Source organism: Neopelma chrysocephalum, unplaced genomic scaffold (genome assembly GCF_003984885.1).
Source record: "Neopelma chrysocephalum unplaced genomic scaffold, ASM398488v2 Primary Assembly neopelma1_60, whole genome shotgun sequence".
Classification (NCBI taxonomy): domain Eukaryota; kingdom Metazoa; phylum Chordata; class Aves; order Passeriformes; family Pipridae; genus Neopelma; species Neopelma chrysocephalum.
Window position 1 is genome coordinate 5,870,856 of NW_020897715.1, and position 14,374 is coordinate 5,885,229.

General features: G+C 43.4%; 1 protein-coding gene across 3 annotated transcripts in view; it reads left to right on the plus strand.

Annotated features, from left to right (window-relative positions):
- EVA1C (eva-1 homolog C) overlaps positions 1-14,374 on the plus strand; it is a 32,168-nt gene that overhangs the window by 6,561 nt on the left and 11,233 nt on the right. For all 3 annotated transcript variants that reach the window (XM_027681440.1, XM_027681439.1, XM_027681438.1), the window contains exons 2-4: positions 5,946-6,142; positions 9,452-9,575; positions 12,496-12,648. In XM_027681440.1, the coding sequence (XP_027537241.1) occupies positions 6,071-6,142; positions 9,452-9,575; positions 12,496-12,648 (349 nt within the window). In that variant the 5' untranslated portion in view covers positions 5,946-6,070. The remainder of the gene's footprint in view (positions 1-5,945; positions 6,143-9,451; positions 9,576-12,495; positions 12,649-14,374) is intronic.

Genomic DNA, 14,374 nt, shown 5'->3' on the forward strand with positions numbered 1-14,374 from the left:
TTACTGGGCATTTTAGGAGTTTTGCTTCAAAGGCCTATTGTGTGGCTTCTGGCAACAAATTAAATACCAGTGAGGTTTGATTCTTAATTTAGAATTAATTTTTAAAAATCACTCATGATATAACGTCTAGTTGAAAGCCTGTGGCCACTGGAAGGATTCCCACAGATTTCACTGGGCTTTTGATGAGGGTCTCAACCCACAAATGTTTGTTTCTTTTACTTCATAGTGTTTAATCTGGGAAGACAAGCATTATTTTTTCAGAATAATTTTGCAATTTTTTACTCTTCTTCAGGCTAAAACTGAGTTGGGGTCAAAGAAATGTTGTTATAAAGAAAATCATCAGGTAAAGAGGGTGCACTGGGGTGCATTTTTGCTTTTCTAGCTTGGACTCGCTGTACTGTAAAGCCATCATAGCATTGCAGATCCGTGAGCTGCCAGATTTCTGATTTTTTGAGTGTCAAATATAAATGGAAGTACAAGAAATGCAGAGTTTCAGTCTGAGTTCTGTTTGTGAAACAAAACCTGCATTTTGTTTTCTGAGCTGGCAATGAACAGCTCCCCTTGGCCTTCTTGGGGAATTTGAACATGGAGGTTCACGTTCATAAATCCAAGTTTTCAGGAAAATATTTTCTGCTAGTCCCTGAGGTTCTCCTACTTGCCGTCTTTGGGAATATTATAACTTCTCTGTCTCTTGGGCATAATGATTCTCTCATTCTGTCTCCAGAAGCAGTTGCCCACTGAGCCTTTCTCTTGTTACTTCTTGTTAATGGCACTAGAAGAGGTTACTCTGTCTCCAGCCAAAAGAAGGAATTTTGGCTAGGGCAGGAAAGAGCCTCACAGTCTCCCTTAATAGCATTGTCCCTCTTGGTCAGCATCTTTAGATAGGAGGGAGAAAATCTTCCTTTTCTACCATAGTTCCATATTAGGTCCCAGGACAAGCGTTTGCCTCTCTGGTTTCATGGAATAACTGACCATAGTGTGGAGTTTACTACAGACCCAAATCTTTGGGGATCTTGAGAGACAAAAGGGAAAAGAAAATAAAAAGTAAGTGAGAAAAGAGAAGTGCATAGGGATCTCTCCAATTTCCTTAGAAAGCCATTGGGATACAACAACAGTAAGCATAGCTCCTAGGAGACAGCTCAAGGGAATATCAAAGTGTAGATCGGAAGGAAAGAGAAGGCTTGTGGGAGGGTCTGAGAGGCTGAGAATGGGCATGTGGACTGCGAGTGCAGGATTCATTGGTTTTCCCACTCCACAGAAGTTTGATTCCCATAACTGCATGTCTGAGCTGAGTGGCACAGAGAGGAAGAGGTTGTGTGGTTCCTGGAGAAACAATGATCAAAAAGTTACAGAAGGTCTGTTCTTTCTGTAGGATGTTTTCGTTTTGTTTTTCCAGAAAGAGGTCATGGCTTGGTTCCTTGTGTGTGCTGCTGCTCGCTGACTAAACCTTGTTCAAACTAGACCTTGAATGTGTTCTTATGCTGAATTATCTGCTGGTTACCTGATCCTTTCTCTGGCCTAAGTGGAACCCAGCTCTTGCTTAATTTGACCCTCAGATTTAATCGACAACAAGAGTTAGGTTCAGTAAGATGGTTATGATCCATGTTATGATCCATGAGCTATAACTATGAGGGGAAAAAAAAGAAAAGGAATCTTAGGAAAGCTTTCATGTTGATAAAGCATGGAAAGCATAGAAATCCTGACTGATACCTTCATCACTGATGCCTGCTTTGATTGCCAGACTATCCCAAAAGCATTTTCACTACTAACTTAAGTATTTTCTTAATCCTTCATCTGTCACTAAGGCCAGCGGAAACAAGTTGCTCCATTGGCAGCAGGCCTGTGGCTCTCCAGCTGCCAGTTGACTTTCAGCATTAGTCATTTAGACTGAGTTGAAAGTGGCAGTTCTTACTCTGACCTGGCAGCTCAGGCTTCAATTTTCATGAAACTTGTAGGAACATTATTTCTCTGAGCCCTGCACGCTTCAGGCTTGAAACTGGCCATTGAGCTTAAAAGTTGTTGAGCTGAATAAGGGAATGGCAGATGGACGGAAGTCATGATCTCATAAGCTTCATGTCTTTTAGAATTGGGCAACTGAAAACTCAAGGGCTGATTCTAAGAAAAGCAACAGCTTTGGATGCTCTGAAACCAAATGACTGAAACCAGTCATTTGGAAATGGAAGGGGCTTTCATGGTCAGTAGGTTATCAGTGAAACTAGATTATCACTAATTTTTTCAAGTAAACATCTATCCTCACATCAAAAAAGGTTTAGATAATAGAAAAAATACAGTGATTATACAAAAAATATTTTCCTTGCATGGCAAATGAACTTTTCATGCCATCTCCTGCAGTACAACTGAAAGGATGAAGTTAGTAGGATGGTGGTCTCCAGCAAAGGGTACGAGGGTTGAGAAGAATAGTGGAAAAAGGCACACTGAAAAAAACAAGCCATGGAGGGAAATTAAATCAAATGAGTGACTATGCAGGAAAAACATTTATTAAGCAGGTATGTGGATCTGCTGAGTAAAGCTGTTGTGCTACTTTGAGTAGAATAAGCAGTGCTTCTGCCCAAGTGTATGTCTTACTGATAAAAGACTGTGAGATCAGGTGTGGCTAGAATGACTCAAACAGGATGTTTACAGTGTACTTAGATATAAAAGAATAAAATGATGAGCCAAGAAACAGCATTGTGAATTTTATAAACAGTGTCTTTCGTGGGTAACATTTTGCCCTCCATCACAATTACAAAAAAAGAGCTGCCACAGAAAGAACTGTGACTAATTTGGCTAATTCTGGAAGAAAGGATTAAACTTGGATTCTGCACTGGTGTTTTGAGCCTCAGTACAAAGTTACAATGAGTGAGTAGTCTGGGTTAGGCAAACAGTTGCGTGGGATGATACCTTCTGGCCTTCAAATCAATGGGATCTTTTTGTTGCCCGTTGCTTCAGGCTTAACTTCTGAACCGGTCTGTAACGCCTTGTACATGATTTTGTATGCAGAGCACCCCATACGTCACTTATGAATGTGTGTCTTGGATAAATGGGAAAGTTCCTACTGGAGCTTTCACACAGATATTATTGGGACACTGCAGTATTGCCAAGTTTTTCTAATTTAGACAATTCTCACAGTAGTGGATTTTTTTGTATAAAGTTTCATATTGTTTTAAACAGTGAAATTTATTATTATTGAAAAATAGAAAGAGGAGCTCTATTGTCCTCCTCATTGCAGATAACACGTGAGAAAGTGACTGCTGCAGCTGAACACCACCTCCCTCTCCATCACCCAACAAGCCAGAAAACAATGAGGAAAATAAACAACATTAAGTCATCTAAGTTTTTTTTATATGGTCTGCTTAAGATTCTGTTTGCTCAGGGAAGAAACCCCACAACTCAAAAGTGTTCTGATTTCTCAGTCCCAGATATGGATGAAATAAACACAAAATGAGATGACAGGATGCTGCCTCAGGAGGAGCCACAGCACTCTCAATGCCCTCACTCTTGATCATCATGGATGGTATTAATTGTAGGGATAAGACCATATTTTCCCCCTAACCTGAGATTGTCGTTTGGCTGAACTTGCTTCCTCAGGGAAAATGTGTTTCTGTGCAGAATTCAGTAAGTAATATAGGGATGCTCATGGTCTCAAGGAGATGAAGCTCCTACCAGAGTGACTACAAGGCCTTGCTGCCCAGGGAAGGAGGGAAAGTAGCCTGGGAATGGCTCCCTCCTGTGCAAGCACCGCTCTGGGATGAGGTGAGAGGCAGCAGCTGCTGAGAAAATTTCATTCCCTCACTGAGGGCAGGGCAGGCAGTGCCCTGTTTTGTGCAGAGGGCTAGCATGAGGAGAGCAAAGACCCTGGAGTTTTTCAGGGAACAGCAAGAGGAAATCACGATTTTTAGAGTGGGAATTCTTCCTCATCATGGGCTGTGAGCTGCGAAGGGCTACTCCACCCATGTCTGCGTGGTCTGTGTGTGTAGTAATAAAAAATGCAGGTTTACGTGGTCTGCCATGCAAGACGAGCAGTTTAGATACTCATACGTCACCACTCCTCTTATCAGAGAACATTAGGTTTCAGCAATTTCCATTACTATTTTTATCCTTTATTGTGTGCAAACACACGAGGATTTTAATAAGAGCAGAGTCATGTCTGCTTGGAAGGCCAGAGAGCTTGATGTCTTATTTTCACCAGTCCATCTAATGCTGATTTTACAAGTGGACCATATTGCTGCAACGGAATCAGGACAAGTTTTTTATAAAGACATTTTTTTTTAAAAGATTGAATAGTTGCAATTGTTGGAGAAAGGTGCTTAGATACTGGATTTGGAATTTGCAGGATCAAAGTAGCAGTTAAGATGCCAGGGAACTCATCCAAATCACAGCATAGCTGATATTCTTTAGGGAATACTGCACTGTTTTTTATACGGCACTCTTGGTTCCAAGTAACTTAAAACCTGAAGAATTAAAATGATTACAAATATCAGGCTGTATCTTTGAAGGTGTTGAATGCCCGCAACTCACGTGAGGCTGAATGCTCTGACACTGAGGCCCTTTATGCCACGATGGTGATGCCAAAGGTGTTCAGCAGCAACAAAGGCCACTGGAGGCCCCTTTGCAGCATCAGGCCGTGGCAAAGTCGCTTGGGTGCAATTGGGCACTTGGCCCATTTTCCTGGCAACACTCAGCACCTCCCAGGAGCAGACTGGCAGAGGAGTGGCTTTGGCAGGGAACTTCAATTATTTGTGATCTCAATTACACAGAAAATGTAGGGGATGGATTTGGTTGTGGGTTTGGGTTTTGTTTTAACCCCTGAGCGGCCATGGGGACTGTGGCTTGGCCATGGTCTCCTTGAGATCCAGACTGCAAACTACAGGGCATGACATTTTTTGTGCCCTGGTTCCAGTGCCAGTGCTCAGACTGAGGTCGGGGAGGTGGAGAACTCACGTACAGCTCTGCTGCACTAGAAGGTGCATCTACATGATTCCTGTGTGGATCAGGAACAGCAAAGGCAGTAGTGGAGCAGGCTTCTCCTTTCTCCAGACTTAGTAACTGATAGGGGAGCTTATTTTCCTTATCTAGTTGCACAGTCAGAGCTGGAAAAACATGCCAGAGAACTGAAATGTTTGACCTATCCCTGGAAGTGTTCAAGGACAGGTGGATGGGGCTTGAAGCAACCCAGTGGAAGGTGTCCCTGCCCATGGCAGGGGGTTGGAACTGGGTGATCTTTAAGGTCCCTTCCAATCCAAACCATTCCACAATTCTATACGTTTCATATCTTTTGCTTAGAGTTCTTAAGCTTCTATTTAAAAAACTTTTTTAAAAATTGCTTGTCTTTGGGGAAAGGTTTATAAAGGGCAGAAGTGTGGAAATTAAATGGCATGAGCAAACTCCTTTTCAATATTTTCTTTGAGAAAACTAATTTTTGTTTAATGATAAACCTCTCCCTCCCGATTCAGCCACCAAAACAAGAAAATGTGTGTGTGTGGGGGGGCTTCTCCATTATTCTTAAGAGTGAAACACAACTGCCTAGAAGTCCAGAAGTGCAGAGCATCCTTTTAAGACAAGATGTAAGGAGTACCTTTAGCCAGCTGGAATGCAAGAGCCTGGCCCACAAAACCAAGTAATACCCCTTCTGACCTCTGCAGACACACCTAACACTGAGCACAGCCATGACTGGCAAGGGCCCGAGGCCAGGGATTGTCCATGACAACACATCCTGCTGCTGCTGGAGTTCTGGGAGGGCTGTGACTCATGGCCACACGACCCCACGTGTCCTGGCCCTGACCTTTACGAGCATGAAAGGTTGACCCATTCACAGAACCGTGTGGCTGCAGGCCAGGTGTATAACCTTGACTACAGTGCCCTTTCCGGAGACTGATTGTGGTTTTCTTTTTGTCTGACGAGCTTGTGGTTTCCTGTACTAGTTGTAACAGCTGAATATTTTCTAGGTTACCTAACCAAGCTCCTGCAGAACCACACAGCCTATGCCTGCGATGGGGAGCACCTGAGCCTGCACTGTCCTCGGCACTCAACCATCAGTGTTCAGTCAGCATTTTACGGGCAAGACTCCCACATGTGCAGCACTCAGGAGCCTCAAACAAAGATGGCAGAACCGAGAAACTGTGTGGCACCCACCTCTTTGCAGGTACCCCACGTTGTAAAGGTTCTTAATGTTTCCATGCAAGTGTTCCCAACGTTGAACGAAATGACACCGTACCTGTGTCAGTTTACCATCAAAAGTGCTACAGCTGAAAGGATTTGTCTGGTCAGGAGGATATTACCATAGGATTGTGAGAGCTTTGTAGATTGCCTTGGAAACCCCGTTCTCAAAGTTCCCTAAAACAGTTCCTTTCCAATCAAGGGTGTCATGACTGAGTTGACCAACCTTAATCTATCACACAGGCCCTCCTTGTCCCCAGGAGAGAATACAACCATTGGACAGAGCTGGGTTACAAATCCACTGAATAAAATGGTATTCTGGTTGGCATCTGGCTTGTTCCATGCCTATCTTTCCTCACTGAAAAGGCACAGTGACAGCTAAACAGCAAATCCTAAGTATTTCTGCAGATATCTGCATTTCTGTGAATACCTGATTTGTATCAGCAATATCTTATGATTTGTTTGCTGGGCCTGCTTAAGAATAGCTTAAAATCATTTATACTTCATTGATTATTACTTTCCACTGTGGAGACTTTCATAACATGACTTAGAAGGTCTGACTTATCACTGCTTCATCACAGTGAAAAGTGCCCAGTGTTGGGCCAAATTCAGCAAAACATTGCAAAAATGAGTAATCAGTGGATTCTGAACATGTTCTGTTGGTGAAACTGCTGCAGATGCTCTACAGAAGCTTCTGTGAACATCTGAAGCTTTGATGAGTATTTCCAACATTTGTGCCTGTAGCAGACACATTCCTTTTTGACAACAGGGAGTGTCTGTTCCTGCCCCCAGCTGGTTGAAGAGTTCTATGGAGTGGTCTGGCAGTAACATCCTTTCTCCAGAATCAGTATTAGGGCAGTTTTATAAGTGCCTATAATGTACTGCAATTTCTAAAGACATTCCAAACATTACCTACAGGCCACATGAAAGTATCTCTCCCCACCAAAAACAGTAGGCCAGATGCATCCTTGGTGTCATTTTACTGACCACAGCAAAGTGACACCAATGATTATTTTGGGCTTGTGAGGTCTCCATGGGCAGTTTTTTTCCGTGAATATAAAAAACACAGCATGGGATAGCTGTTGTATAAACTATCATCATCATTCAGGCACTGTCACTGATCAAAGGCATGAAAGCATTTTGGTGAGGCCACGAACGTGAGAGACGCTCTGCATCTCAGGGAGTTCCTGTTCTGTCAAGGAGAAGGGACACATCTTGTAAATTGATTTCTTAGAAAATAGCACCAGTGATCTCACCCCTCCTCCTCTTCCCTTTGGAAGCCAATCTGCAGTCCCACAGTGGGGTGTGATGCTGCCCTGCAGCCGGGAGGAAGCACAACAGGCACATTTTACATCGGCCTCCCATTAGAGGGATCCCTGCAGAGCTGGATCCATCTCCAGATATTAACAGCCTGGTGCTATTTTGAGTGTCATTGTTTGTTTTTGTGTCTGCGTGCTTGTGCACAGCAACATGACAGAAAATGCTGCTGCTGTTTGCATTAAGCAGGAGAAAATACAAACAGATGCACAGGAGATGATTCAGATCAGGTGCAAACAGAAGGTGACTCAGTAGGGGACAGCTCTCCACTTGCTAAAGATGTAACTATTTCACTGGTCCCTTCCAGAACCATCCCAAATAAGGAGTTATTTGTTTGACTTGCAACTCTGTAAAAGAAGAATTGACTTATAAAATTAAGCCTGCTGTGCTTTCCTTCCCTTTTAAACTCTAATTTAGAGTGCATTTAATGCTCAAAAAGTGTTGGATGCAAGTCCTTTTCTTCTATCAATGAGAGTGTTACAGGATCACTGCAATGTACTGCTAATGTGTGTCATTGCTGCTGGGAGGGATGGCTTCCAGGGATGACAGCAGAGATCCAGCCACTGCCAACTCTCTCAGCTTGGAAACAGGAATGCAGCTTCTGCTATCACAGTGGTAAATTTGTGATTTGACCTCTTGGTATGACTGAGACCACTTCTGATGAGAAACAACGCAAAAATTCCCATAGATTTTATGGGACTACCTATAACTATCAGAGAATGGTATCTTACAGTTAGTCCTGTTAAGAGTGGGGTGACCTGGGGATAACACCCTCCTTGTCACAGCCTGCTGTGATTTTAATCAAAAAGCCTGGGCACAACACCACAGACTATCCAAAAATGGTGTCAGAAAAGCCCTCTCTAAACTGAGCTTTGAAGGTGAGTAAGAATTTCCTGAGTACACTGCCACATTTAAACTGGGATTTTTTAGGTGCTTTGGCTTGTGACTGTGTTAAAAACTGGACACAGACTCACTTTGGGCAATGTCTTCCTATTTTCTGCAGCTTCAGTTCCAAACCCACTGTTGAAGTGGGAGCACCAGTGTGAGCAGTAGGAGTACTCAGACCTTCTGCAGGACTTGGAGAGGGCCCACATGGCCCTTTGTGCTGACCTGTTTGTTGTCCTTCTCTGTTGCCACTCCCAGGGGAAGCAGCACAGCGAGAACCAGGATATATTGCTGGGCCAATAACCTTGGAATAAATATGGCCTTAGAACAACAGTGTTAAAAAACCCCCACAAAAAACAAGACATGGAGGCTGAGGATAGACAGGCACATCTGTGCTTTGCAATCAAACCAGTTCTGAAATTTGCTCAAGTGGCAAGTCAAGCAAATATCTGATCATGTGTGTAACTGCAAGCAAGAAGCAAATGTCCCTTAAGCAGGAGGTCAAACACATGGCTTAAACATAGGGCTGTGCTTCAGTGTCCCTCAGCACACCAAACCATTAGTTAGAACTCTCTCAAGTGAAGGTTATTACAGAGCATGATCAGGTATAATAAGTAGATCAATACGAAATGGTTAAAAAGGCCTCTTTTTGAGTTGCCAGGCTTCACCTGGACATTGCACTCCCATAAATGTGCTCAGGAGTGTATGTCTCAGGCACATTCAGGGAAAAAGCTGGGGGGTCAGTGTGTTCCCTCTTTCTCTGGGCTCTGCACCACCAAGGCTGTAATGGCACTCAGGGAAATTTGGCTGAATCCCCTGGGGGCAGAGGGAAAAGTAACAAATAACAGTAAATTGGTAACAGCCTAATTTGCCGTGAGCATTGCTGTGGTGAATGTGATCCCATAAACTTGGCCATGACTCTAAGTCCAGTAGAGATATGGCCTCGGTCCAGTGATACAGATGTTTCTTGCATGTTTATAGCCAAAAAGTTGTGATTTCTCTCCTGTATAGAACAAAGCGCAACTAAGTGTTCTCATTGCTGTGTAGCTTCATACCTTGTTTTCAAGCCTATCCTTTTTGCCCATTGTTCTAGAAAGTACTGGATGAATGCCAAAACCTGAGATCCTGCCAACTCCTTGTCAATAGTCGGGTTTTTGGGCCTGATCTCTGTCCAGGAACCACTAAATTCCTCCTTGTCTCCTTTAAATGCAAACCTAGTAAGTAATCGACATCAGGCAAATGTGTTTTTCTGTGTCTTTTGTTGCTTGTTTTGGTTAAAATGCCATTGCACAAGGCTTTGCATAAATCTATGTGGAGCTTTGGGGCTCTTGGATTGATAGCAAATTGTTCTTTTCTACTTTACCTTAGCTCTCACTGTATTTGCAGTTTCAAGGTGCTTGCTGCCGGTGTCATGACCAGTGTAGTTTGGTAGGACCACCAGTCAGACATCAGACTAGAAAGGAAAAATGTTTTGGAAACTATTTTTAGAGAAATAGCAATGATAATGTAATATTAGAAAGACAGAGATGAACAGCAAAACCAGATGCTGGGGCTAAGGATCCAAATGATGCAGAAGATATCACAGTGAGGAATATGCAAAAGTATTTAAGGAGCTGGGACCAAAGCTTTCAAAGATTCAAAAATGCCTCCCACTTACGGAATAATGGCCAGAGGATAGATGTGCTGACTTGGTTACAGGGTCTGTTGTAGAATCACCTGTGATCTGTGCAGGTATTTGACGTTGATGTGTCAAGGGACAAATCCTGCCTCAAAAGGAGTCTGCTTTGTAAACATGAGAAAGTGGAAGAATGATTGAGAGGTTTCATTTATTGGTGTTTTTTTATTGTTTTCCTTGTTGCTATTGTACATGAGAACAAGCCCCAGTAGCCTGGGGGCTCACCTTTTTTGGCAGCTAATCCCCAGCGTGGCTGAAATGGGTCCCAAAGAAAACAGCTGAATGATGATTTATGGGTAGATTCACCAGCCAACTCAGAAACACTATCCCACAACCACAGGAGAGAGCACTAAAGGGATTTTCTTTAACCAGGGCATTAGGACAGACACCACTGGTGGAACAGGAGTAGGTGGCAGGCAAACTGAAGGGCCAGTGCATGCAGGGTGTGGAAGTCAGAGCAGAGAGACGAGAGGCAGATGTTACATTTGGCAAAGCACTGACACAAGAACTCCCAGGGGGATACACTGGGCCAACCATTAGCGGAAAAAAGTGCCTGACATTTAAAATTTTCATTATCTGTTTTAATATATCAATAGTTTAATTTTTTTACATATTGCAATTAGTGCATTATTAATAGTAGATGGATTGGAATATCATAACTGTGTCTGTATCTTTAGAAATCTCTTTTTACTATTCAAAAGTGAATTGGGAACCTATTTGTTACTTTCAGAAGCTGCTTAATATTTTTCCCCATTGGAAATGAGCTTCTTTGATTACATAGTGCTTTCTGTGGTCTGAATTTTACAAAAGCTGGTAAAAAGTGTATTTAAGAGCAAGTGCTGCCCTCAAGATTGAGAAATAATCCAATTCCTGTGCAAACTACATAATTTCTCATGACAGGAAATTTATATTTGTAGGTCAGATACCAATATTGTTAGGCTTGGCAGTGGAAAACATCCTTACTCGGGAAATCACTTGAGTATAACTTGTATATTTTGCAGCCTCTTTGCCTTCAAGTGGGCACTTCAGCAATTGCCTAAATACCTCTGTTTTTCATCTATTTAGAATTATTTTTGCTCTATGTCTGCAGAGATCTCTGTTGAAATCTTACCCTGTCTGATACCACTTGGGAGTTTGTTGTCTGTACTTCCAGAGCCCCTCCAGCACAGCCACAGCCACAGAACACAGCTTTAGCCTGTCAGCCCTTGGGCAGAGCCCCTGTTTTTTGGCATGATTTTTATGGGTGGTATGGCAGGTGCTTCTGCAGAAGTGACAATCTGCAGCAGGTCATGTATTTTTTAAAAATAACTCTTTTTTAGACTTAAACTTGTGGCTGTTGATGAGCTGGAATGGAAGAAACTGGACTGTTACCAAGAACATTGTTTTATCTGTTCTATTCTGGATGAAACAATAATTTTCTTTTTAATTAATAGATAGATTTTTCTCTCTACAGTTCCAACACTCACACTCCACTCACAGGGACACCATTCGCTAATAATAAGGTTTTCATTTGCTCTTGCTCAGTCAGGGACCTCCTTTTCCTGTTTTCACATTTTTGAGGACAAAAAAATAGGAGGAGAAAAAGCTCTTCTCCCTGGCCTTATCTGCTGTAAAAAGGTTTGCCACCACAGCTAGACCAGGAAGATTCGAGCAGGTAAAATACCACAGGGAGAGCGGCTGCTTAGGCCAGCAACAGCTTCCCTGGCCAGATACAGTTTTAGCTGGTTCTCCAGGAGGGATCAGCCATTCTGACTGGGAGATGAGCTCACTGACTTCCCCACCTCTGTGCTGAGAGTGCTGCCCATGTGGCTGTGCCAGCTGAGCAGGGGAGAGGGGGTGTTTTTCTCAGGCTCCTGATTCACATTGCTTTGTCAGCAAAACTTTCCAATGAGCCCGTGCTGGATAGTGAAGCTCAGGGAAACCCCCTGACCTTGGTGAAGCCCTGCAAATACAGCTGGGAGCAGTGCCTGGCTCAGGATGGGGAGCCCTTTCCCATGCCTTTATCCTCCCATTCTCTGTCCCTCACCCGGTGCTGTCACCGAGCGGTGCCAGCCTTGCCCATGATTGATGAGTGCTCAGGGCAGCCGAGGTGGGCGTAGAGCAACAGTGTCCCGAGGAGACACAAAAGGGAAGGATGAGGTTTCTCCTATGGAGCAGGGGTGGAAAGCAAGCCAGGAAATCAAGCAGGAAGGGGGGAGGCTGTTCTACTGAGAGAGGAGATTGGCAAAATTAATTTTTTTATTCAATTCAAAAAGGAGCCAAAGGCTCTGGATAATCACATGGGAGCATTCGGTTGGAGGAAGTGCTCTGCTATTGACTCTGTCTCTGTTGTACTGGTGCCACATGTCACTCGCAACAGCAGCTGCAGAAAAGCTGGTTTCTGTCACGCTGCTATTTACTATTAACAGCCCAGCTGAATAAATTGCCTCATGTTACCTTATTGCTGTTTGCTTCTACTTTAGCTGAATACAAAACCAAATCAGCATGTGAGAACCAGGAACTGAAACTCCACTGCCAGGAATCCAAGTTCCTTATCATCTACTCGGCCACCTATGGCAGATGGGCCCAGGAGGAAAGCGTCTGCTCGGCAGAGGCGGAGCACATCCCCCCCTTTGGTATGTTTGTACACTGCTCACAGACCTTCTCCAAGCAGGTGCACAGAGAAGAGGGGAAACAGATGGGGAGAAAGCTTCAGGTGCAAGAGCAATGGCATTTTGGAAGGGTCAGTGATTGAAATGTAAGAGAGATTATTTCTGAAACGCAAAAGAATTGCCCAGCATGAGTGAGGAACATAGAGGAAGAAATGCAGCAAAGTAATAAATTTTCATGTAGTTAATTAGTCCTTAGTATGATTAACGTCAAAAACTAGTTCTGTTGCCTGTCTTGAACTTAGGTGACGTGCAGTAAATATCAGATCTTTGCCTCTCTTCTTCCTCCAGCTTCTGATAACAATCAGGCGACCCTAACACCGTGTTTTCCTGCTCCCTTCTTCTCTGATCCCTTTTTCTGCCAGATCTTCCATACCTTAGCTGCAGACTGCAAGGAGAGGACCCATAGGGCAGAGTTCATTGCTTAGATGCTGCTGTATGACCAAAGTCCAAGACTGTGGTCATATACCAGGAAATTAAATGTGCCTGGGACTTCTCTTTGGCACCAAGTCCAGCAGGCAGGAATGTCCTATGCACGCGGTACTAAACTGACTAATATGTTCAGTGGTTGACACTGAAGGCATGAAGGTAAATTTTCATGCCATGGAGAAGGCCAGCACAAGGTGTGTGTGCTGTTCAAATCCCTTAGTACCAGACAGGGAAGGGCTTGTATGACTGATGCCAGCCTGTGCAAAGGCTGAGAATTGCTCCAAAGAAACATACTACAAGTGTAATCTATGAGAAGCTTCTCTGAACATCAAGAAGAGATCAATAATTAATCTTAAAAGCCCTTTGTCTGCAAGCCAATGTGTCTATTTAGTTACATAAATACTATTAAAAATGCATTGGCTGAAAATTGTGATCTGTTGTTAGACAGGGATCTATTTAATATTGCCAGGTCTGTATTTCACACCTTGTGTGGGGCTTCACACAGACTTAGTTCTGCCTGTCTGTTCTGTGGAGGAAACATTTTAGCAGGTCTTTGACAGATCCACACATCCTTCACCATGGCAGTGTATGATACAAGGCAGGGCAGAGATGGTTCAGCTTATTGAGAAAGGATTGGGTTATGTCTTGCACTTCAGTCACCTCTAAAAATCACTCGCCTCTAATGTCAGCACTTACAGTTCACAGACCAGAATTCTGCCAACCCTTCTTACTGGATAAAGTTTCCCAGGATAAATAGAGAAAGAATTTGCAACAGCAACAAGCTTTGCTGTGGCCCCTGTGTACAAGCACTTCTGGAGCAATGCCCTGGCTGGTGCTGGTTTTGTGTTCTATAAAGCAACCCATGACACTGGTAATAGGAGAGAGCATAAAACCTGAGACAAACACAAAGTAGATCTACAGAAGGTAGATCCTTGTATAGATTTTCCAGGTGCTTGGCCTCTTCCTGCACAGTACCAGTGACTCTGTGCAGGCAGTAGAATTTCCAAGAGCACCTGTGCAGCATGGGAGTTCACATTCAGTTATCACAAAAGACTTGGCACTTAGGACCCAGATCCAATTGACTCCAGATCTGTCTGTCTCGAGCTTAAATCTTATGTGGTTATTTAAGCACCTACTGATGTGAGTGGGTGCATGATTAGACTTCTGAAATGCCTGTGTACCTTTCTCTCAGGGAAAGCAATGGTAATTTGAATGTCAGCATGATTGTAATGACTTAAGACAATTTGAAAACTTACTTCAGCTG